Here is a 22748-nt window from a genome sequence, read left to right on the forward strand (position 1 = left end):
TAGCAGTTAAGAAAGTGTGCTGTTCTTAGGACATGAGCTTGACTCCCAGCACCCAACAGAGTCTGAATTCTAGCACTCCTATCAGACAGCTCACAACTGCCTGTTCCAGGGGCTCTAACATCCGCTTCCGGTCTCTGAGCACACTGTACTTACAGCCCCACACAGACAAATATATATATATACATACATACATACATACACATACATAACTACAGATTTTTTTGGATTTTGTTTTTGTTTTTGTTTTTTCGAGACAGGGTTTCTCTGTATAGCCCTGGCTGTCCTGGAACTTACTCTGTAGACCAGGCTGGCCTCAATCTTAGAAATCCGCCTGCCTCTGCCTCCCAGAGTGCTGGGATTACAGGCGTGCGCCACAACCGCCCGGCTTAAACTAAAGATTTTTTAAGTGTTTAAATGCCACACAAAAAAGCAGGTAATAATCCTACCATCTAAGGACTTTTTTTGGTCTCTCCTGAAAGCAATGCAAAATGACTAGCATGTTCTTAGAAACACAGTGAGAAAGTAATATTGATGGTGATTGCTTGGTCTACAGAAGCAGGGCAAGACCAGAGAAAAAGGTAAGTGTGTTAACAAGGGTATTGCCAGATCTCAAAGGAAGAATGGTGCTACACCAGGTAATGGAGCCAAGGACAGAAAGTCCACAGAGCCACAATATATTTAAGGTAAAAATGTCTTGATTGTGTGAGTTGCTGACCGAAGCTGGAAGTGACTGAAGAAACTGAAAGCATAGGCAGTCCTCGAGTCAGCAACCAGCTGACAGCGCTGTTTAATGACACCCTTTAAATGCACTTAGGAGTACGTTCAACGTCAGAGGAAACTGACACAAGGGGATTGTATCTTATATTTGATCCTTAAGACACTACAGTAATCATAGGTTTTAAAATTGTACATATCAAAGCTGCTCTTGAAAACCCACGCAAGTCTTATAAAGTATAAGACATATTGTTTTGTAAGTATGACCCTGCACAATCAGCTCAGTTATGAATATAAAAGTTAAAAGCAACTGAGATCAAATGAGGAGAGAGCAAGCTGGTATCTCTTACAAACACACGTTCAATAACAAGCAGAAATTTTACTACATAAATTACAAATGTCTTTGTGCCCCTCCCCTACCACATAGCAGAACTTTCATGATGTCAGGATGCAAATGAAGATCCTCCACGAGTTTAAAGAATGTAACCAACCCAAAAGAAAATTGTTCACAATGACAACATTAGTGAAAGGAGTTTACATAAGTTTGAATACCTGAATAAACTAGATTCTTTCCTTCCAGGACTTGTCCAAGCAAAAGACATTCTGCCTGCCATTCGAACATCTTTTTTACACCAAAACTATGGTATTTCTCCAGAACTGCTTTAGGGAGTCCCCAGTTCTCCAGCAGCAGCTGATCTATCTGGCCATCAGAAACTCTTCGCTTGCATGTTCCTTTCAGGAAAACAAAAACAATTTAATTACCTCCAACATACAAGTTGAGTAGTTAACCGTCTGTTTGAATTCCTACCCAACTTAACACATCTTGACTTCTAAAGACTTAATAAAAAACTGATCCTATACAGAAGGATACCAGCAAAATTTTATTTACTAGATGTAATTTTGAAAACTCTTAAGAGCCACAAACAACGCAGGGCGGTGGTGGCGCACGCCTTTAATCCCAGCACTTGAGAGGCAAAGGCAGGCAGATTTTTGATTTCGAGGCCAACCTGGTCTACAGAGTGAGTTCTAGGACAGCCTGAGTTACACAGAGAAACCCTGTCTCAAAAAAACAAACAAACAAACAAAAAGAACCACAAACAAAACATACACACTGAATTAAAAGTTTGTACGGATGTGTAGGTAGAAGGCGCTCTTTGTATTAAGCATTACAAAGCTGTTAAGTTTCTGTTTACATTTTAGTACTAAGGTGTCTACATAACGAAGTACAATGATGAAATGCACTGGTGCAGACCTATAATCCCAACGGTTACGGATAAGTGGGATCAAGAGTTTGAGACCACACTCCAGCCTGACCTAGAGCAAGCTTATCACAAAACAGCAAACAAGAACTGGGTTAACGTTCTGAGGAAACAATACAAATGCCTTCCAGCTTTGCTCGAGAGTCCAAACAGCCTGCATCCTACACTACCCCCAGAAATTTGATGCTTATAAATATGAAGTTGTACTATTGGACATTATCCGAAGCAAATCCTCGAGATGGTGAGAGGATCTGGCCAACTTGGAAATTGTTTCTGGGAAGGTGTAAAGACCCAAAAACCAAAGAACGCCAATATCTACAGAGACAGTGGTGGACTAAAACTCTATCAGCTGTGTGCATATTGGCGGCCAGGAGGGACACCGCCCCCAATGCTGGAGTCCAAGCCAGCCTCTGGCTATCCAGCTCCGGTGCGGGAGTGCAAGCCCCTGATACCCTCGGGGACCATCTCAGCCCGCGTGTTGGAGCACGGGCCCCTGCTGCCCTCGGCCTTGTCACCCCGCTGTACGAGTACCTGTCTCTGCGAGCCTCCGGCCGCGTCCCAGCCCCGGAGGTGGACTCAGCACCGGCCTGCACCGGAGCTGGGGACTGACAGAGCTATCACCATCTCCTGAGAACCAGTCGGAGCCGGATGATGAACGCCGCCGTTTCCTACTCCGACACGGAAGACTCATTGCAAACACTCTCCTCTCGACTGTTCAGGACACGACACAGTCCCATAGGCCTCCCGCGCGGGAGAACCCCAGCCCAGTGACAGCTACCGCCACCATCTTCCCGCCTCCATCTTCAAATTCAGGCCTCCCAGCCCGCCCCGGAACCACAGAGTTCTCAGGGCTAGAGTAACCCGACTACCATAGAGCGATAAGGGAAGGAACAGCCCGCGCTGATATCCGACTTCCGGCCTCCACTGACCAGTACGGAATAGAAAAGGGGGATTTAGAGTCCTGGCAACGTTAAAAGGAGCAGAACGCCTGAATCTGCATTCGCAGATTGTCCTGAAAACATTCCTTCTGTTTTTACTCATTTCTGGTTTGAATAAGAAGCTAATGAGCTGCACTTATGTGAATAGATTGGGAAAATATTCTTTACTATTGTATTTTGTTTTGTTTTTGTTTTTTCTAAAATCACTTCAGATTGTATAAAAAAAAAAAAAAAATTAGAATTTCTGGTAGAGCGGAATTTGTGCTGCTTTACCATTGTCGAATACGCGAACTAAATTAACAGAGTCGGGGTCGGGTAGACGCCACGCCCGGGCTAAACATTCCAGGCTGTGGGCTGCTTCGATGCCGAATTATTTGGGACTATCTCAGCCCCTTAAATTGCCACTTGATTGGTCACACAACTCTGTCACATTCTTGTGACTAATAAGTAAGTCTTTTTGGAATGTAGGAACAGACCCTTAGCTTCCACCAACCCAAAAACAAAGCATGCTATAGACATCTGAGCCCTACAGCATAGGTTTCCCTTGATTTGCTGGATCCAACCTACCTGATGTTTCCACAGATGTATCTTAAAACGTCTTAAGTTATAGCTATCTTTGCTCTGTAAATATAAAACTGCTACCACAAAACAGTATATAGAGCAATTTAAATTTGTCCCTGAGGCCATAGTAACTCATATTTGTACCAGAATAAACTCTCTTGTTCCCTCTGAGGTGGGAACTGCACTTCTGTGTTGACAGTTGATAGGGAAGGGACGATTTCTGCACTTGAGTGCATTATATCCTGAGGATCCTGTGATCAGAACTGGAAATTCTGAATAGTTCCCTTGGGTGCTGGAAGAAGAGACTCTGAAAGCACCTGAGTGGTCATTCTGAACAAGGAACTTATTAATAGATGTGCTTTGGCCAACTTATCAGGACATAAATCAGTGCCTGATAAGTGCCTAGTTCCACAGTTCCTCTCACCAAGCCAACTAGAGGGTGACAAGCCTATCCTGAAGAAATTAGGGTCATTATTTGGGGGAAATGAGGTGGGAGATATGGAGAGTGAATTTAGGAAGTGGGTAAATGACGATCTTCTAAAATGCCACCAGAGGGAGACATTACTCCATGAAAGAAACACTTCATTTCCTTTATGCATTTATTCACTAGGAAATTAATGGGCATCAACAGTACACTAGACTCTGTGTTGGTGATGTAGTGTGGAATGGTTCCTGCTCTGAAACATACTGGTGCAAACATTGACTAAATTAATTGTTCGTTTAAATTGTCACTACTGCTCTGGGAGAAATTTCTAGAAACAGAGGACTATCAAAGGAATCCTGACTTACAGTCTCAGTGGGAACTAAAAGTCCAGCTGTAGACCTACATAGCCTGGGTCTGCGTTTAGAAATGTAATAACTGTGCTATCTTGGGCAACATGCATAACCCTTCAGTATTTCCACATCATTTGAGAAGAAGAGTAAGAGTCTATTATGTGTATACAGAAGGCTAAGACTGGGGCTGCCATGTAAGTTCTGATCAGAGAAAATTACATTACATATTTTAATAAGTCCTAATAATAATTCAAGAGTGTAATGAAGAAAGAATAAACCAGAGAAATCTCTTACAGTTAGCCCATCACATACAAACTTACTTTATTAAGTGAACCATGATGTAATAAGAAGACGTTAGGAAAGCATTAGAAGGAATGGTCTGTGTCCTGCTCCAAGCCTAAACTACGCTTTCAAATCTTCAATATTTATTCCCAATTTTTTTAAGTCTTCAAAACTAAACCCAAGGCTACTTCTCAAATATATCAGTATCATAGACCTGGCCATAAACCCACACCTAGGGAGGTTGTAGGCCCCAACGAGGAAACCACTGGTGTTGATTTGGTAAATGTTAAATTGCCATTAAAAATGTATCCTTAGACCCATAGATTAATCTTATTCTCAACTTTGGCAGAGAAACATCTTTCTGTAGCTAATGCAGAGACTCATAAGTGCTAACAGATGACTATTGAATGTTCAGCTCTAAGAGGGGCATTATTATAAACCCTTCCAAGGCTCACAGAACACTTAGGAAGAGGGGTCTAAGGAATGTAAGGAGGATGGGGGCAGTGCTGTGAGATGTGTTTTCTGGCCATGATGCAGCTGTTGCATTATGTGAACTCACTGCCGCTGTGGTCAACTTCACATGATCAAATCAACAAGATAAGTCAGCTTTCCAGCAGGTATCACTGCCTGAACTCAGTAGAAAGGAAGACTTGAATTCCCCCCCCCACACACACACACACAGCGCCCACCCAATAAACCAGACAGCAGCAAGCACCTCTAATCCCATCACGGGAGCTGGAGTTAGGAGGATTCCCAGAGCTTGATAGATAGTTTTAATGAGAGAGAGAGAGAGAGACCTTGCCTCAAAAAAATAAGTGGAAACTGATGAAAAGAAGAAAAGAACCTGAATTCCTGGCTTGGATAACATGTCATTTTAATTACCTTTTCATGTACTTCTTGATTATGAGGGGAGGCAGAAGATAACTAATTAAGTAGGTAGGTATCAAGAGAGAGGGGCTCTAGACCAACCCATCAAGACTTAGAGAACATCCAGGAGGAAGGGCAAACTGACCTCTAAGAATTTTTGTTTTTGTTTTTGTTTTTCAAAACAGGGTTTCTCTGTGTAGCCCTGGCTATCCTGGAACTCACTCTGTAGACCAGGCTGGCCTCCAGAAATCTGCCTGCTTCTGCCTTCTAAGTGCTGGGATTAAAGGCGTGTGCCACTACCGCCGGCTAAGAACTTCTAACTTAAATGGTGTACTCCCAACACCCTTCCCTGTAGCGGTGAATTAGTTAAATCACTCTATGCTCCTTGTGGTTTGTGCTTAGCCACCCACAAATCACACACACACACACACACACACACACACACACACCAGTTAATTTTGATATGCCTTGTCTAGCTTAATGGCTGGGCACTTCTAATCCTCACCATGACTATCATATAGTTCCCTCTGATGTTCCTGGCTTAACACCTAATTCTATGTTTTATCTTTGTTTCCCTTGGAGGCTCCCCCACATAGAGCCTCTTTCCCCTTCCACCTACATTTTGGATGATTTTTCTTCTGTAGCTCCAAAACCCAATCCCTCTGCCTCAGAGTCAGGACAAATCTGCCTCCTCTCTTCTTCTATCTGTCCCAAGCCACAGAAATCCAAAAGTCCCACCTCTGTCTTCCCTGCCCAGCCATTGGTTGCTGGCATATTTATTTACTGATTGGAATCAACTGGGGACAGGTCCCTCAGTGCCTTACATGCAGACACTGGACTAAGAAATTTTGGAGACCAAAATTAAATTATAACACAAGAAACATTAGACCAAACCCACTTCACTTCCCCCTTACCGCTGAGACTTTCTCTCTCTCTCTCTCAATCTCTCTCTCTCTCTCTCTCTCTCTCTCTCTCTCTCTCTGGCAACCAATAGACTAACTCCCAGTCAGTAGGCCAACCTTCCACCTCTGCCAGCCATAGGTAGCTCTCAAAGTGCATTTGGCTGGGCTAACTTCCTACCAGCTGACTAACTGCTTCCTCTCCCAACTGCACTGTCAATCACTGAAAACAAGGCCTGGTAGAATTGGAGAGCTTACTTCAGGAGAAGAATTTCAGAGGTCTATACTTTTGCTATCCTTTAAAATGACCTAACCAGCTGAATGCATCCCGACTGGTCCAATTAAAAAGGGAAATAGAGCCAAGCTATGCTCCACACCCTATTAAAAAGTATATGAAAGCTGTCCTGGTGCATCTCTCTCTCTCTCTCTCTCTCTCTCTCTCTCTCTCTCTCTCTCACACACACACACACACACACACACACAGAAATACACACTCTATGTGTCTCTCTCTGTCTCTCTCTTTATCTCTCTCTCTCTTTTTCGTCTCCCTATCTCCCTCTCTGTTACTTTCTCACACACATATCATCTCACAGCTGGTCCCTGTAGTCATTTGCTCTTGTAAGTCCTACAGATATCCTAATTGTGGTCAAGCGACAGAGTTTGTACCATGCTGTAGCCTTTCTTGCTTTTGGTGTAGTGGCTGTCATGTCTGTCCATACAGATACTCTAAAACAGCCTTTACACCTCTATTTTCAGCTATAGAGTGTAATATGTTATTTTTGCTTGGTTATTGTTTTGGGTACCCCCCCACCCTTTTGAAGACCAGATTGTCATATGTCACATGGGCTGGCCCCAAAGACCTCATGATCCTCCTGGCTCAACCTGGAATAAGTGTGAACCATGTTCTTTTGTGGGGTGATGAGGCTGGAGACTCAAACTCAGTGGCTTGCACATGCTAGGCAAGAGTTCTGTTACTGACTTATATCCTTAGCCCTTAGTGGCACGTTCTCTACACACCAGAATCTTCTACAAAGACCTTAGAAGACATTTCTCTCTTCAGCTTTATTAAGAACACCAGCTATGCTTCTGTGAAGCTGTGTGCTTGTTTTACCTCTCAAATATAGCATTTTATCTGTTCTTTGTCATTTGCCCAATGACTAAAAACTCTAAAGTGGAATCTGTAAGCCATTCTCAGCTGTGTCTTGGCCACAGTCCTGATGGCTCTGGCCTTTGCCTCACATTATGCACAAAGTAACATTTCTTATATTCTAATGGTGAAAAATAAAAGACTAAAAAGGTTTTTTTAAAGTATATGAAAATGTTAGTGATAGTTTGTATATGCTTGGCCCATGGAGTGGCACTATTAGAGGGTATAGCCTTGTTGGAGTAAGAGTGTCACTGTGGGCTTTAAGACCCTCACTCTATCTGCCTGGAAGCCAGTATTCTTCTAGCAGCATTCAGATGAAGATGTGGAACTCTCAGCTCCTCCTGCACCATACCTGCCTGGATGCTGCCATGTTCCCACCTTGATGATAATGGACTGAACCTCATAACCTGCAACCCAGCCCCAATAAAATGTCCTTATAACAGTTACCTTGGCCATGGTGTGTGTTCACAGTAGTAAAACCCTAAGGCAATAACCCAGACTCCCCTGAAGGAGACAATGTTCCTTCTCTGGCCCCTGGCCCCTATGTTATATAGGGGGCTCACTCTGGCTTTTCGTATTGTATATGTTTCTATGCTATCTCTGCTGAGATAAACCGTGTATGTGATGGACTACAAATTTCTTCTCCTTTAATTCTTTATGTGACAGAGTAGCATCTTGCAGACAAAGCTAACCCACGAACAACTAGATTCCTTATTGCTAGATTATAAGTGGTAGGGAGAGGACAATGGAAAAAACAAAAGTAAAGGTCAGCAAAAACTATGAAACAAAGTCATTAAATCCGCATTCAGACTTTGGAGGTTGTGGCTAAACAGGGTGAAGCCGGGGATAGGACAGCAGTTGAAAAAACAGAGCCAAACGTCCTAATCTCAGAATAGAGCTGAGGAATGTCTGGGATTTTGAAATTCAACTGCATGCAGATTAAAGACATAAAATGAAACATAGATACAATAAATATAAATAAGTCTTGCTTAGATACCTTTAAATAGAAGTATAAATTGTGGAGAAAGTATAAATATATTAAAATCAACTAGACATTAAAATTATCTCCAAAGGAATAAAACTGTAACCACTAGAAGACTTTCCAAATAAATAAATAAATTCTATACTTATCTAACCTATTGTTTGAAAATAAAAAATATAATGAAGACGTTTGAAGAGAATTTGAAACCATAATTAGCAGACCCTCACTAAGTGGGCTACTTCTGAGTCTACATCAGAAAGAACAAAGAGATGAATGAAAGAATAATGATCAAAGAACTCAAACAGGATAAAACCTAAATAAATATTTATGGCAATAATAATGTGCAAAAGCATAAAAGCAAGCTTGATCTAAAATAGAAGCAAAAATAACATGAAAGATTACATTTAAGCATGAGTTCAATGTTCAAAAGCTAGATATTTTAATTTTGGAGAGGAATAGAGAGAGAAAGTGCAATTTTTAACAGTATAAATAAAAATAGAAATAAACAAATCAAACCTTATGGGGCAGCTTGAATAGCTGACACAGAGTAGGATGCTTGTGTGTGTGTGTGGGGGGGAACAATAGTGTTCCTGTCCATCACAGTTGGACACAGCTCTAAGCAAACTTTTATAAACAGGAGGAAGACAAGGAGAGCCGGAGGAACAGAGAAGGAAGGCAGAAAGGGCAGGAGGAACACCAGTGTGTGTGTTTGTGTGTGTGTGCGTGTGTGTTTGTGTGTGTGTGTGTTTGGGTGGTGACAGTAGATATGTAAAATCAAGTTTTAAAATAATGAAACTTTGAAGCTTGCATGTACCTTACATACAATATATCCTGTGGGAGCAAGAGAAAATTAAGTATAAAGTACAACAGAAGGTTGCAAAGTCCAAAAGAATGCATATAAAGATGTACAAGGTAGAGGTAGAGATAACCTCAGACATGTTCCTAATCGTCATCCTAGCAAACTCTAATGGTTAAATCCATGTTCAAATTCTTGGATTGGACTGCCCACTGAAGGGCACACCTAAAACTCTAAATAGTGCTGATGTAGCTGCGTAAAAAGAACTTAGAAAGTCACTTGAAGGCTTGATACAAGATGGGAAGTGTGAGGTAAAAACAATAATGAAGCCAGTTCCCATCACAGTTGCACAAGGCTCTAAGCATATGTTTATGGATGGAAGGAAGAAATGGGGAGAAAGAAGAAGGGAGAGAGAAAGAGAAGGATAGAGGAAGGGAGAGAGAAGTAAAAGACCTCCAAAGAGGGGAGACCCTCACTCAAATCTTGGGATGAAACGACACCCAAGAAATTCACAGGAGACCATTCTTGATGCAAACGCACGAAGTTTATTCAGGAGAAACCAGTGCACTAGGGTCGTCTCGTAACTGCACAGGGCCAGAGGAGATTGACCACTGTAAGACCCCCCAAAACCGAGGGTGCCCCAGCACCCCACGCCCGGGAAGGCGACACCCAAATCACTCTCAAGAAACAGTCTCAATGCAATAACATGAGAATTTCTTTATTCCAGAATTCTGGGTTCCACAGCCATACACCGTGCAGGGCTAGAGGACTGTGGACCCTGTGCAACTGAAGTCAGGGGTATTTAAAGGGGAAAAAATCACAAGACAAGGAACGGTTGGAGGACACAATTCACAAGGCAAGGGGTGGAGGAAAAAACATGCATGGAATGGGGAAGTATAGAATGAGGAAGTAAGGAAGGTTAGAGATTATCTGGAGCAAACATCCTTGGGGCACTGTATAGTTAAACATTGGAACTAGAACAGGGTGGGCTATCTTTCTCAAGCTGAAAGCAGAAAAACAAGTTAATCTGTGATGGGCTAGTTGCTTAGAGGTCTGAAAACATTGAGTTGGGGTGGGGGGGGTCTCTCATTCCCCACTCCTTCTCTTGTTAATAGTTCTAATCTTAGAACTATAGAGCTAAATCTCTGACTCTATATATTCTGGATTGTCTTGCCCTAATCTCTGATATTGTTGATGTAGCATAAGAATATGCACAGCACTTATATGTTTCTCTAATAGAAACTATTAACCGGTTAGTCACACAGGTTCCAACTGTAAGCAAAAGGAGTAAAATTACAAAGGGACTCATTAAAGCAGAAAGCAGGGTGGTCAAAAGTACAAGATAAGGGCCTTTCCATCAAGTTTCAAGGTATTCTGCACAGTGGCATCTAACGTAGACAGAACCTCCAACTTGGAAACGACTTGCAAGTCTCTTTCTCCTGAGTAGGCCTTCCACGCTTGCTGCCTCACCCACTCAAGGGTCTTGAGCCTAGAGAAAAAAGGCCTGAAGAGCACAAAGGGTAGGAGAGCTCTCTAATCATTAACACCAGTCTCTGTGGTCAATTTAGTGAGGGTTTCTTTCATCAGGGGTCCAGCAACAGTTCCTGAAGCCTTCTTATACAGATCCAGTGCCTATCTGGAAGCAGTGAGGAGTTTCTGGCATGCCTGGAGCATTTAAGGCAAATCTCATACTGTGGGACACCTCCTGGGAGGGCCCAGTGGACACCAAAGGAGTTGGGGTATCAAAGACGCTCTCTGGGGGGGGGGGTGTCAGGTTAAAATGGTAGGAGCTCTTCAGAAACAAGGGAAGAGGCACTACCCAGCCTGAACCAGTTTAGGTAAGGTCTCTCATAGGGTTTTGTTTATTCTCTCTACCTGCCTTGAGCCCTGGGGACAGTACATCCAATAATGTTTCCAATTAGTCCCCAATATCTCTGTCAATATCTGACTTACCTTAGAAACAAAAACAGAACCATTATCTGATCCAATTACATTGGGCACTCTGAAACACAGGAAAATTTCTTCTAACCTTGGCAGCTATTTCCTGCTTCAACCCATCTAGAGAAAAGTATCTATAAATGCTGGAAGATATTTTATAACCATATTCTCCTGCCTTAGCTTTTATAACATCACTTAATATATTCTAGACTGTTTTCTTCTAGGTCTTTTACCCTGTTTACGCTTTACTGCATAAGAATTTTCTTGCTGGCATATCTTACACTGTTCTATTATCTCTCTAGCCTAAAACCTGAGTCATAAATATATACATCTGGTCCCTTAACTGCCAGGACAAAGTTGTTTTGTTTTTTTTTTAATCTCCTAAATGAGTCCATCTGTGCATTTGGCCTAGTGAGTCCTTGGCTTACTTTCTGGGGAGTATAGTTCTCCCTTCTTGTATGCACCCTCTCTTGGTAATAGTTGGTAGGGTGGTTAGCAATCCCAGTCCTTTTTTAAGTGAGGCTGTTCCTTAATTTTGTCCCATTTTCCAATGGGTGTCTCTTACAGACCCATAATCAGTATAGGCTCCTGCATATCCATTCCTGGAGGCACTTGTTCTGCCTGGTTATTGCCCATTGAGTCTTTTCCCTTTGCACGTCCTGGGCAGTGAATACTCACAGTGACTGACTTCATTAGGATATCTAAGAGGTCCAAGATTCCCTGTTGGTTTCCTCTGATGTGAGCAGTCCTCCTGGCATATATCCCTGTGAACGTGGAATGTAGCAAAGGCATACCTGTTATCTATATGGCTGTTGATTTTTTTGCTGGTTCCAAGTTCCAAGGTCTTGGTGAGGGCAACGAGCTCCACTTTCTGTATTGACATGCCAGGGGGTAAAGATTCTTCTACCCAGATGACATTTGTGCTGTCCACCATAGCAGCACCTGCTTCCATCATGGAGAAAACTGCTCTGGTCTGTAGCAACTTTCAGCAGGGGTCAGTCTCTCTTTTTAGGCCAGTTAGCTGCAGCCCGTTGGGCAGGAAGCATATCTGCCCCCCTCCCCATTTTGGAGAGTATGTCTTACTCCAACAGAGAGTAGGAACAGTCTGGGGTGACCCTAAATGAATGGGCTACCCATCCGATCCCTAGGTCCGCTGTTCTTCGAGTAGTTCATGAATACATTTTGGTGCCAGGGGCTTCTTGGATCCAAGACCTTTTCTTGAAACAGCACCATTGGCTTGGAAGACCGAGTATTGAGCCCGTGTCCACCAAGAACTGAGTGGGTTTCTCTTTTACTTCCACAGTTATCCTGGGTTGGGGGAGGTGGTCAGAAAACCAATCTCCCCTAGTTGCTGTCTTCACCCAGGGCTAACACCTGGGTTTGCCATTTGGGGACACTTTTCCCAAGACCTGGGAATTCCTGCTCCTGGCTTCTATTTCTTAGGGCACACTCTGGCTCAGTGGCCTCTTTCCTTATAGTGTGCACACTGGTCCTTTTCTTTCTCCCTTTTCTGCTTTATCTAACTATTATATCCAGAATTCTCTGTAGCTTCCTTCCTTCTCTGTCATTTTCTTTCTTTTTCTCCGTTTCTTCTCTTCCTCTGTCTCCCTGTCTCAGCAAACTGTACTGAATCTTTCTATAGACTTTCTCAATAACCTATACTACTAAATCCTTCTACAGACCTTCTCAGCAACCTGCCCCAAATCCCTCTAGCCTCTGAAGCTTTTTCCTGATATCTCTACTAGGCCTGTCTATAAGAGCCATTGTCATAGCAGCTTTATATTCTGAGCGCCTGGATTCATAGCATGTATATTGGCAGAATGCCTCTATGAGCTGCCTTAGAAAAGCTGTGGATGACTCATCAGGTACCTGCTCAATCTTACATACCTTGGCCAAATTTGTGGACTGCCATGCCCTCGAGACCTGCTAATGGAGTCTGGTGTGTTGGTCTTTTAGGTGCCTCTTACCTTTTGTCTGAGGGGGTAATCCCTTTGGCTTCCTGTATTACAAATAAAACAGTCTCAAAGAGATTGGTTAGTCTCTTGGGAAATACATCCTTAGTGAAAAAGCTACCATGGTATCAGGATAGGTGTTCTCGGGTCCTCTCCTGCTCCACTCTGTGGTCCTCTCTAAATATCAATTGAGCATAATTATTACCATTTTATAAATTATAAACTATAAGATAGACATAACACCTAGTTTATCATCCCTGTCAATTAAACAGAACCCTTTTCATCTGTATTATCTTAAAAGACTGTCAGAATTAATACTTAAGAATTAACATTGTAAGAATTGACTCATGTCCTGGCTTTAAATTTTATGTCACCTGAAAATCATTTATTTAAATCTATATCAGCATTCTCAGGATTAAACAACTTGGGCTGTCTATGAGACTAACAGTCTTCAATACCATGAGAAATCTGAGAGTGACCAATATCAACTGAAAAATATATAGAAAGCTTAACACAGATTTTTAAGACATAAACATCATATACCATGGATTCTTGATGTTTTTGAAAACCAACTATCTATGTAAAGTAATGTGGACTGTTGTCTATTAAACTATCTTCAGCTATTGCTGATTAAAACCTAGAAAATACCCTAACAATAAACTCAGAGACTTATATTTCTATTTAGCCCTAAACTTAAGGCTTAAACATCTCAGATCAGTAATAATAACAAAGAACTGAGTGTAAATACTGTACTTTCAAATTTTTAGTATTTATACCAATGAAAACCTTGATTTTGTATCAAAATAAACCCTGTATCAAATAAGAACTTATGCCTTGAACTTAATACCAATAAAGATTTTCGTATCACAAAGACAGATTTTTTTCACTTAATATTTTAGAATCTAGTCTTCTGGAGGTCTCCCTTATTTTGACCTCTCTCCCAGAGGTACAATATAACCACAAAGTTTAACATCACATCGATCATAACAATTTAAACAAGTTAAAATAAAAGAAATAAACCATTTGTACCAACTTAAACCCAAAATTCTCGCACCTGCCACATTGAGCGTCTTGTTAATACTTGTTTTCCTTTTCAGGGGGTGTCAGAGCCCAAGTATTTTGTCTCTCTTTGTTCTAAGTTGGCGCACTTGAGGCACGCTTGAGTCATGTGGCCTGATTTTGGCGCCACAGAGTTGCTTTTCAGTCAAAGTCAAAATAATATCATCCTCTAAGTCCAAGAACACAAAACTCGATACAAAACAACACCACATAGACCGCCTGACCCTTCCACCATCAGGCCTCTAGATTTACGAACACAGAGCAAGGAAAATCACACAATTTGCCCTTAGAGGGGCCCAGTTTCAGACACCAGGCATACCTTCACACACTACAGGAACCAGACAAACCAGATTTACAGATGGAAGAGAGCCTTATTTAGCTCTCTCAGGGTCCAGCTTCCTCCAGACACCCCCCCCCCCATGGTCTCGACTCTAGCAGTTGCTAGTCAAGCCCAGCACCAGACGGGCTCTCTGAACCCCAGAAGCTTGCAAGCAAAACCCAACAGAACCAGATCAGAAAACTAGACGGCTGGGAGGGCATATAAGTTCTCCAATTCAGTAGAACTACCGTGTCCTCTCCGAAATTCAGATGGGAATCTATCTTCCAGGATCTCTGGAGTTCCCCCAAAATACCCAGCAACGTCTCCCTGAGTTGCAGCCTGTGGTACAGAGCACATCTGCCCACCATAGTCCTCTGGTTCTCACGAACCTAAGAGGACAGCTGTACACCGAAAATGCGCGTCTCCTCAGATACAGAAAACAGAGCAGTACAGACATTCAGGATACAGACACCAGCCGGCACACACACATTTCAGAGGGGATCCCCTTTACCTCTGAGTTAGTTCTCGCGTGTGAAGGAACATCGCACTTCCCGGCCCATGCACCAAAAAATGTAAGACCCCCAAAAACCGAGGGTGCCCCAGCACCCCACACCTCGGAAGGCAACACCCAAATCACTCACGAGAAATGGTCTCGATGCAATAGCTTGAGGATTTCTTTATTCCAGAATTCTGGGTTCCACAGATGTACACCACGCAGGGGTAGAGGACTGAGGACCCCCTGCAACTGAAGTCAGGGGTATTTAAAAGGGAAAAAAATCACAAGACAAGGGTTGGAGGACACAATTCACAAGGCAAGGGGTAGAGGACAAAACGTGCACAGAATGGGGAAGTACAGAATGAGGAAGTAAGGAAGGTTAGAGATTATCTGGAGCAAACGTCCTTGGGGCATTGTATAGTTAAACATTGGAACTAGAACAGGGTGGGCTATCTTTCTCAAGCTGAAAGCAGAAAACAAGTTACTCTGTGCTGGGCAATGTTTAGAGATCTAAAAACATTGAGTTGGGGGGTCTCTCACATGGTGGAGTAGCCAGAAACTGTAAGCTCAGTTCTCAGACTCTCAGTATCTTCTCCTGTGGCTGCTCCCTTTGGATATGAGAGTCCAAGTTGGCCTCTTCTGCCTATGAAAGGATAGAAAATAATACAGCCTAACTCTAATGACCCCAAGAAATCAGAAGTTTAAAATGCTATCTCGCTTTATTAGAAACTAGGTAAAAGGTCACATTCCAGAGCCCACCCTTTGTTTAGAGCTAGCAGAAAGGCCTTGAATAGGTGATCCTGGCCCCATAGGGTAACTTGAAATGGGCTAAGCTTATCTTGCTTCTGTAAACTTACGCCATTATCCCTATGCAGGAGTTCACGCAGCTGTAGACATTTAAAAAAAAAAAAATAGGAAACTAATTGGTCCACTGAGCACGGGCTCTGATAATTTAAACTGATTGGTCTGTGATTCGCGGGCTTTTTCGTAAGCTTATAAAAGCTGTTGTGATTGGCTCCCATTTTGCGGGCTCTCCATGCTAAGAAATTATTGGTTTGTGATTCGCCGGCTCTGTCGTAAACTTATAAAAGGTGTCGCAATTCAGCACTCGGGGTCCACAGTCCTCTAACCCTGTGAGGTGTATGGCTGTGGAACCCAGAATTCTGGAATAAAGAAACCCTCATGTTATTGCATTGAGACTGTTTCTCATGAGTGATTTGGGTGTTGCCTTCCGGGCTGTGGGGTGCTGGGGCACCCTCAGTTTTTGGGGTCTTACACCTAAAGCCATACCTCTCAACCATTTCACAGACTTTACCTTTCAAAATGGTATGTAGCCTACTTGGTTTATCCCCACTCCCAACCCCACTCCTTTATTTAATCTTATTTTTAATATTATTATAAAGCGGTTAGGAATAAATAATTTTAAAATGCCAACATTTCAGGCTCCTCTTGATAATTTATGCTTTAGGAAATCAGTTTTAGCTAAATAATAATTATCAAGAAAGGAGTACCATTATAGACACTTGTCACATATGAAATGATTGATATAAAGTAGAATATTTATTTATAAACATATTTTTATATAGGAATCAGAGGGTCACAATAAGTGAGCCTTGAGTTTATGCTAAACCCATTTTATATGAGTAGCTTTATATCTACAAGTAGAAATAAATTCCAAATAAGGAAAGAACATGCCAAAAACAGGAAACAAATGGTCAATGTTCTAAAATTATTTGGCTATCACAACTGGGGTTGAGCCAAATGGAAAGTCAAATTTGATTTCTTCTTAATAATTGTTGTGTTAGAATTACTATGCATTCTATTATCATATTCATTGTATCTTGGTGAATAACCTCTGATAAGTATTGTTTGTTGACAAAACAGGTCTTCAGTCAATCTGGTACCATCACTGCTATACCTACACTAAAATCTGATGCTATTTGCATGGTCAATAAAAATAAAGTGTAAAGGGCTGGAGAGATAACTTAGTGGTTAACAGCACTGACCGCTCTTCCAGAGGTCCTCAGTTCAATTCCCAACAAACACATGGTGGCTCACAACCATCTGTAATGGGATCAGATTGCCTCTTCTGGTGTGTCTGAAGACAGCTACAATGTACTCATATAAATAGAAATAAATACATTTTTTAAAAAATCAAGTATAAAATAAACAATTGAAGTTTTATACCCACCAATCAGCTCTTACTATTAACACTGTCTATGATGCTCTGAAGTTTATAGTCAGAACCTTTGGGAGTTCAGCTCTCACGGTGCACAAATCTGAGCACACAGAAGCCTCTCTCTACTTCTTTCAGCCTGGAGAACACAGTTGTAGATCACAAAAGCTTCACCTCAGCATGATTCTGTCCTTCTGTTTCTGTAAAAGAATTGCCAAAGACTGTATTTTATTATGTATATATGTTATATTCATGCATGTATTACATATACATTGTATTATACAGAGACATTATTATATATAGACATTTTCAAATGTAAAAGAGCACAAAGACAATAATGAACGCTTATGAGTTTGCCATACAGTCTTCACAAATCTTCTTTCATCATGTTTTTGGAGTTCTCCCTGGCATAAAAATGAGTCAGCAACTGGTTCCTTTTTATTGATGAGTAGCATTTCTCTGTGTGGACATACCGCATTTTGTATAGTCATTGCACAAGGACATGTGGACTGTCCTCAGCGTCTGGCTCTCAGACACTGCTGCTATGAATAGTTGCATGCACATCTTTTCGTGGGTTCATGCTCTCATTTCCTTTGGGTAGATTTCAAAATGCAACTGCTGAATCATGCGGCAAGTTCATGTTAAACTTTTCAAGAAATTAGCAGATTGTAATTGTAATACCCCCAAGCATTTTATACTCCTGCCTCAGCTTATGAGGTTTCCAAATTCTCAATCTCTCATCACATGCCTTTTAGTACTCTTCATGGAAATATTTTTCAAATCTTTTGCTCATTTGTTGATGGTGGTGTTTGTTTCTTGAGGCAGGGTATCTCCATGTAACAGCCCTGGCTATCCTGGAATTTACTTTATAATCCAGGCTGGCCTTGAAATCATAGAACTGCCTGCCTCTGCCTCCCTGGGTGTGCACCACCATCACCCAGCTCTGTTGTTCATTTTTGAGCAGGATGTCTGTCTTCTTAATTTTGAGATGTAGTAGTTTGATATTGTTCTAGTTTGGTTTTCTGTTGCTGTGATAAAACACTGACCTAAAATAATTTGGGAGAGGGAGGAGAGGGTTTATGTTAGCTTACAGGCTACAGTCCATCAGCAGAGAAGCCAAACTAGGAACCAAAGCAGAAACCATGGAGAAATGCTGTTTACTGGCTTTCTTCTCTAGCTTGTCTGGCTATCAGTTTTTCTTAATGGAGAAAATGTGTATTTAGAATTAGCCAGATGGACTCAGTATAGATAATTCCAGTCTCCGACATGTGTAACATCATAATCAGGGGGCAGCTGAGACCCCTCCTGGGTCTGATATTGTCTGGGTATTTTCCCCTAGAGCAGCAGGGTCTGAAGCCACAGGAAGATGGGTGACAGGTGAGTTCCTTTCGTGGCTGTAGACAACTTTCAGCTCTGCCTTCTTGATTTTCAATGGCTTTGCTTTGGCTTTGGCTCTGACAGGGGCAGGAGCTTCCTTCTTCTTTTGATGCCATCTTGGGAAAAGCTCAACTAACTTTCTTATAGAAGCCAGGATCACCCGACTATGGATGGCACTGCCCACCATGTTCCCCCTCCCTCAGTTAGCAGTAAGAAAATGCTTCACAGACATATCCGCAGGCCAGTGTAATGGAAGCAAACCGACAATCGAGATTAATCACCACGGGTTTGCATTTCAGATCCACTTCCTTATAGCTGCTATTCACTCTCTGGCTAAAAAGGGTCCTTTTATGCCTCTCTCAGGACAGGTTTGCTACAATGGGTGCTTTCACCTTTGTGTATCTAATAACATTTTTATTTCCTTTTCTTTTTTGAGGATTGTTGTTTGTTTTTTCAGACAAGGTCTCTGTCATAGTTAAGGTTTTTCTGCTGTGAAGAGACTCCAATGGTCAAAGCAACGCTTATAAAGAACAACATTTAATTGGGGCTGGCTTACAGGGTCCCCAATGGGGGAGCTAGAGAAAGGAACCAAGGAGCTGAAGGGGTTTGCAGAACCATAGGAGGAACAACAATATGAGTCACCCAGTACTCCCAGAGCGCCCAGGGACGAAACCATCAACCAAAGAGTATACATGGAGTTACCCATGGCTCCAGATACATAGGCAGCAGAGGATGGCCTTGTTAGACACCAAAGGGAGGAGAGGCCCTTGGTCCTGGAGAGACTTGATGCCGTAGTGTAGAGGAATACCGGGATAGGGAAGCAAGAGAGGTTGATTGGGGAAGGGGAGATGGTGTATGGAATTTTCAGGAGAGGGGGAACCAGGAAAGGGAACAACATTTGAAATATAAATAAAGAATATATCTAATAAAAAATTTTAAAATAGCACATGCACCCCAGGGTCTGCCACCTCCCTACCTCAGCTCTCAGCAGGAAGTGATCCCTGCAGATCCCTGCCATTGGGAAGGAAGACACATCACAATGCCTACCAAGTGAAGCATCCAGGAGAACTATGGGACCAGAGAGAGATGGAGCAGTAATAGAACATGACCAATAGAGATGATTACCTCACAAGTTATACAATTCTGAGCTTATATACAGTTATTAGCATCTACCCAATCTAAATGAAGTTTGGAAACACTTGTACGATTATAAAATCACAATACAGAATTGTCACACAGCAGTCCAAGTAGATGATAATGTTATGTGAGTGGAAAACATTTAGCTACAAAATTAATGAGCTCAATTGGATGAGCAGTCTCCAATGGCTCATATGGATGCCAGTCTCCAGATCCAGCTGTAAAGAATCCATACTCTTGGGATGGGGGTGGAGCTCAGTTGGTGTTGGTCTATGATGTTCAGAGCACTGGGCTCATCTTTAGTACCATACCAGAGTGAGCACAGTGGTACACATGTGCAAGCCAAGACGTTCTGACCACCATTGGGTATACAGCGATTGTGAGGCCAGCCTGGGTTATGTGAAACCACAGTTCAAGGCAGGACCCACACCCAAGAGTAGGGGGATAACACAAACTAGACTTCAAGGGGGGAGGTTCCAAAACAAGAGAGAGATTAATACTTGGGTGAGTGGAGAGGTGAGGGTGAAGAGGGTAGGGATGGGAGGAGGCAGGAACAAGGTGAATTATGATAAAAATGTGTCATATGAATTCTCAGAGAATTAAAATATTACACTCACACACATATTCTTTTCAAGTGTATGCTAGAGCACTAAAACAGCCTTAACTAAATGAATGCCACATCAGATAGCCCTCCTTAGTCATAGACAGCAAAGTTTAAAGAAACCATCGCTTCCCCCTCTACTTAGAAATCAAAATCAATTGAGGAAAAGCTGGGGATCAGAATACAGCGCTCGGCTACTATGGGCCACTGTGTTCAACCCCTAGTATCACACATGGAGAAACAATCAAGGAAGAAACTCTAATTTGAATAAATTCCTCTTCAAGTTGCTTTTGGTCATGGTATTTCATCATAGCAATAGTAACAAAGCTATGTACCAGACCAAATGAGGCTTACCCAAAAATGGAAATTTGGTTCAATATAGAAACACCAATCAATGCAATACAAGAGATACAGAAAAACCATCTGGTAAAAGTCCACAGCCTTTCAGGATGAGAACAGTCACTAAACAAGAACTAACTACCAGTTCCCTACCTCGACCTGCCAAAAGTTGCCTGAAAGATTCACAGGGAACTTGTACTCATCCATGAAAAGTTCTACAGGTGTCTTCTCAACTTACCAATGAAGGAAGGGCTGTCCAGGACCAGTCAGGACAGCCCCTGCTGTTCTAAGTGTAGGACACTCCAGGCCAGGCACGGGGAGAGGGAAGAAAATAGAACTCAAACAGTCTGGAAAGGAAGTGAGAATACCTCCGTTGATTGAAGCATCATCTACAATCCTAAGGAATCCACAAGAAAACTTTATTACAAAGTCAGCAAAGTTCTGCAAGATGCAAACAGAAAATGTTATCATTTCCATCGTCTGACCCTTCACCCAGATGAGTTTGCCCACGTGCACAAGTGTGCGTGGGAGAACGGGGTGGAGGGAATTTCAGAGACTGCTCATCACAGCAGAATGTAAACCCATCTTTTTTCTCTGAAGCTACACCCACATTCAAAAGGAAGCTAGACAGAACAGTCTGCATGCACTAGACAATATTCACACGCTATTTTTTTTCAAAGAGGTTGAAAGAACTATTTTGAGAAGGATCAGATAAAGAATCCCAGACTATGAGAAACCTTTCTTCAAGCCCCTGAGCTTTGAGATAATGGATGAGTATCTCACCTTCCCTGATCCTATGTCTTTTCATCTGTAAAGAGGAACTTGTACTAAATGATAGCCAAGCCTCCAACCACCTCTACTTCGTTCCTTTGGACTTGTTATCTGACTGGTTTCTGAATGACAAACTCTCCCTTTCCCTTCTGCCTGGGACAGGGAAGAGTCAGAGGAGGACAGATGCTAACCTTTCATGTGAAGAAGCAGGAGAAGCAGGAGTGTGGAACTATGTCATTTGCACAACTCGCTACTTTAGCCAGCAAGGGGCTTGGGTGGAACACAGGGTTATAATTAGAACAGGAGGCCAGCTGCTTCTCCCCCAGCTCCTGGACACAGCTGGACCTGCCCACGGCACACGCAGGACTGGGGCTGTGCTGGCCTTGCCCTGACCCTTCTTGCAAAGGCTTCCCTCCTTCCTCTGTGAAAGAAAGCCCGGGGTTGGTATACGTGCTACTTTCCCCATGGGCTCTCTTTTGCCCCGCCAGCACTTAGGCATCGAGTGTTGATAACCTACAGACTGAAAGAAGACGTAAGCTGAGCCCGGTCACATTGCCCTGCGATATAGTTTTATTTTTAACTTTGAAACACTTGAACTATGTCAGTTGACGTTTTCTCCCATTCGCTTGCCTTTCCAACAGAACTCGGGTGCTCTGCAGCAGAAGCACCGGCACCCACCTCCTCCAGACCTGCTTGAAAAACAACAGCAAAGGGCTGGTAGCAGCCGATGCTGAGCCAGCTTGTATCATTTAGGTAAGTTTTTCAAACGCGGGTAGGCATGACCCAGGATATTCAGATGATAAATGTGTGGACTGGGCTGAGGTTTACTGTGAGTTACCTTTGTACCGTGACGGTGGATTGTTAAACAAACTTTGTTACATGTGCGTGGTGGGGGAAAGGTTGATACTGGAAACCCCGGGCCATGTGTCAACTGTTTTGGATTTAAAATCCTACAGCAGTTTGCAATATCAGCAGCCTCTGCCAGCTTAGGTTTTCTTCTACAGTCAACCAGAGCAGTTCACTGTTAACCTTAGTCATGAAGGTGTGACAGGGGAAGGCAGCATGTGGTGATGAAAGAAGGGTCAGTCCAGAAACATGCTGCGATGCTTTTCTCCAATCACCCCTGCTGCTTTAATTGCAAGTCATGGTCCAAAGGCTTAAATTCCATCTACTGAGCCACACTGCGGGCTGGAGCACCACAGGGGTAGCTGCTCACACTCTGCCCTGCAACCTGAAACTCAGTTTTCGCCTAACAAAACTGCCTCAAGGGAGGTCCTTCCCGCCCACTTCTCTTGTATCCAAAAAAATAAAAGAACAAAATGCAGCCATGAAAGTGAAAACTGAAAGTGAAATCATACTCAGAT

At 42.6% G+C, this 22748-nt stretch overlaps 2 protein-coding genes across 5 annotated transcripts in view; one reads left to right on the plus strand and one right to left on the minus strand.

Moving 5' to 3' along the window:
- Polq (DNA polymerase theta) overlaps window positions 1–2790 on the minus strand; it is a 144597-nt gene extending 141807 nt beyond the window's left edge. For all 3 annotated transcript variants that reach the window (XR_007973505.1, XM_052158360.1, XM_052158359.1), the window contains exons 1-2: window positions 2505–2790; window positions 1267–1446 (exon numbers count right to left, since the gene is read on the minus strand). Coding sequence is in view for 2 of the 3 variants with exons in the window: in XM_052158360.1 (XP_052014320.1) it covers window positions 1267–1446; window positions 2505–2664 (340 nt within the window). In the remaining variant the exon portion in view is untranslated. The remainder of the gene's footprint in view (window positions 1–1266; window positions 1447–2504) is intronic.
- Eaf2 (ELL associated factor 2) overlaps window positions 1–22748 on the plus strand; it is a 1192577-nt gene that overhangs the window by 779127 nt on the left and 390702 nt on the right. The window lies entirely within an intron of this gene.

Source organism: Apodemus sylvaticus, chromosome 15 (assembly GCF_947179515.1).
Source record: "Apodemus sylvaticus chromosome 15, mApoSyl1.1, whole genome shotgun sequence".
NCBI classification, from domain to species: domain Eukaryota; kingdom Metazoa; phylum Chordata; class Mammalia; order Rodentia; family Muridae; genus Apodemus; species Apodemus sylvaticus.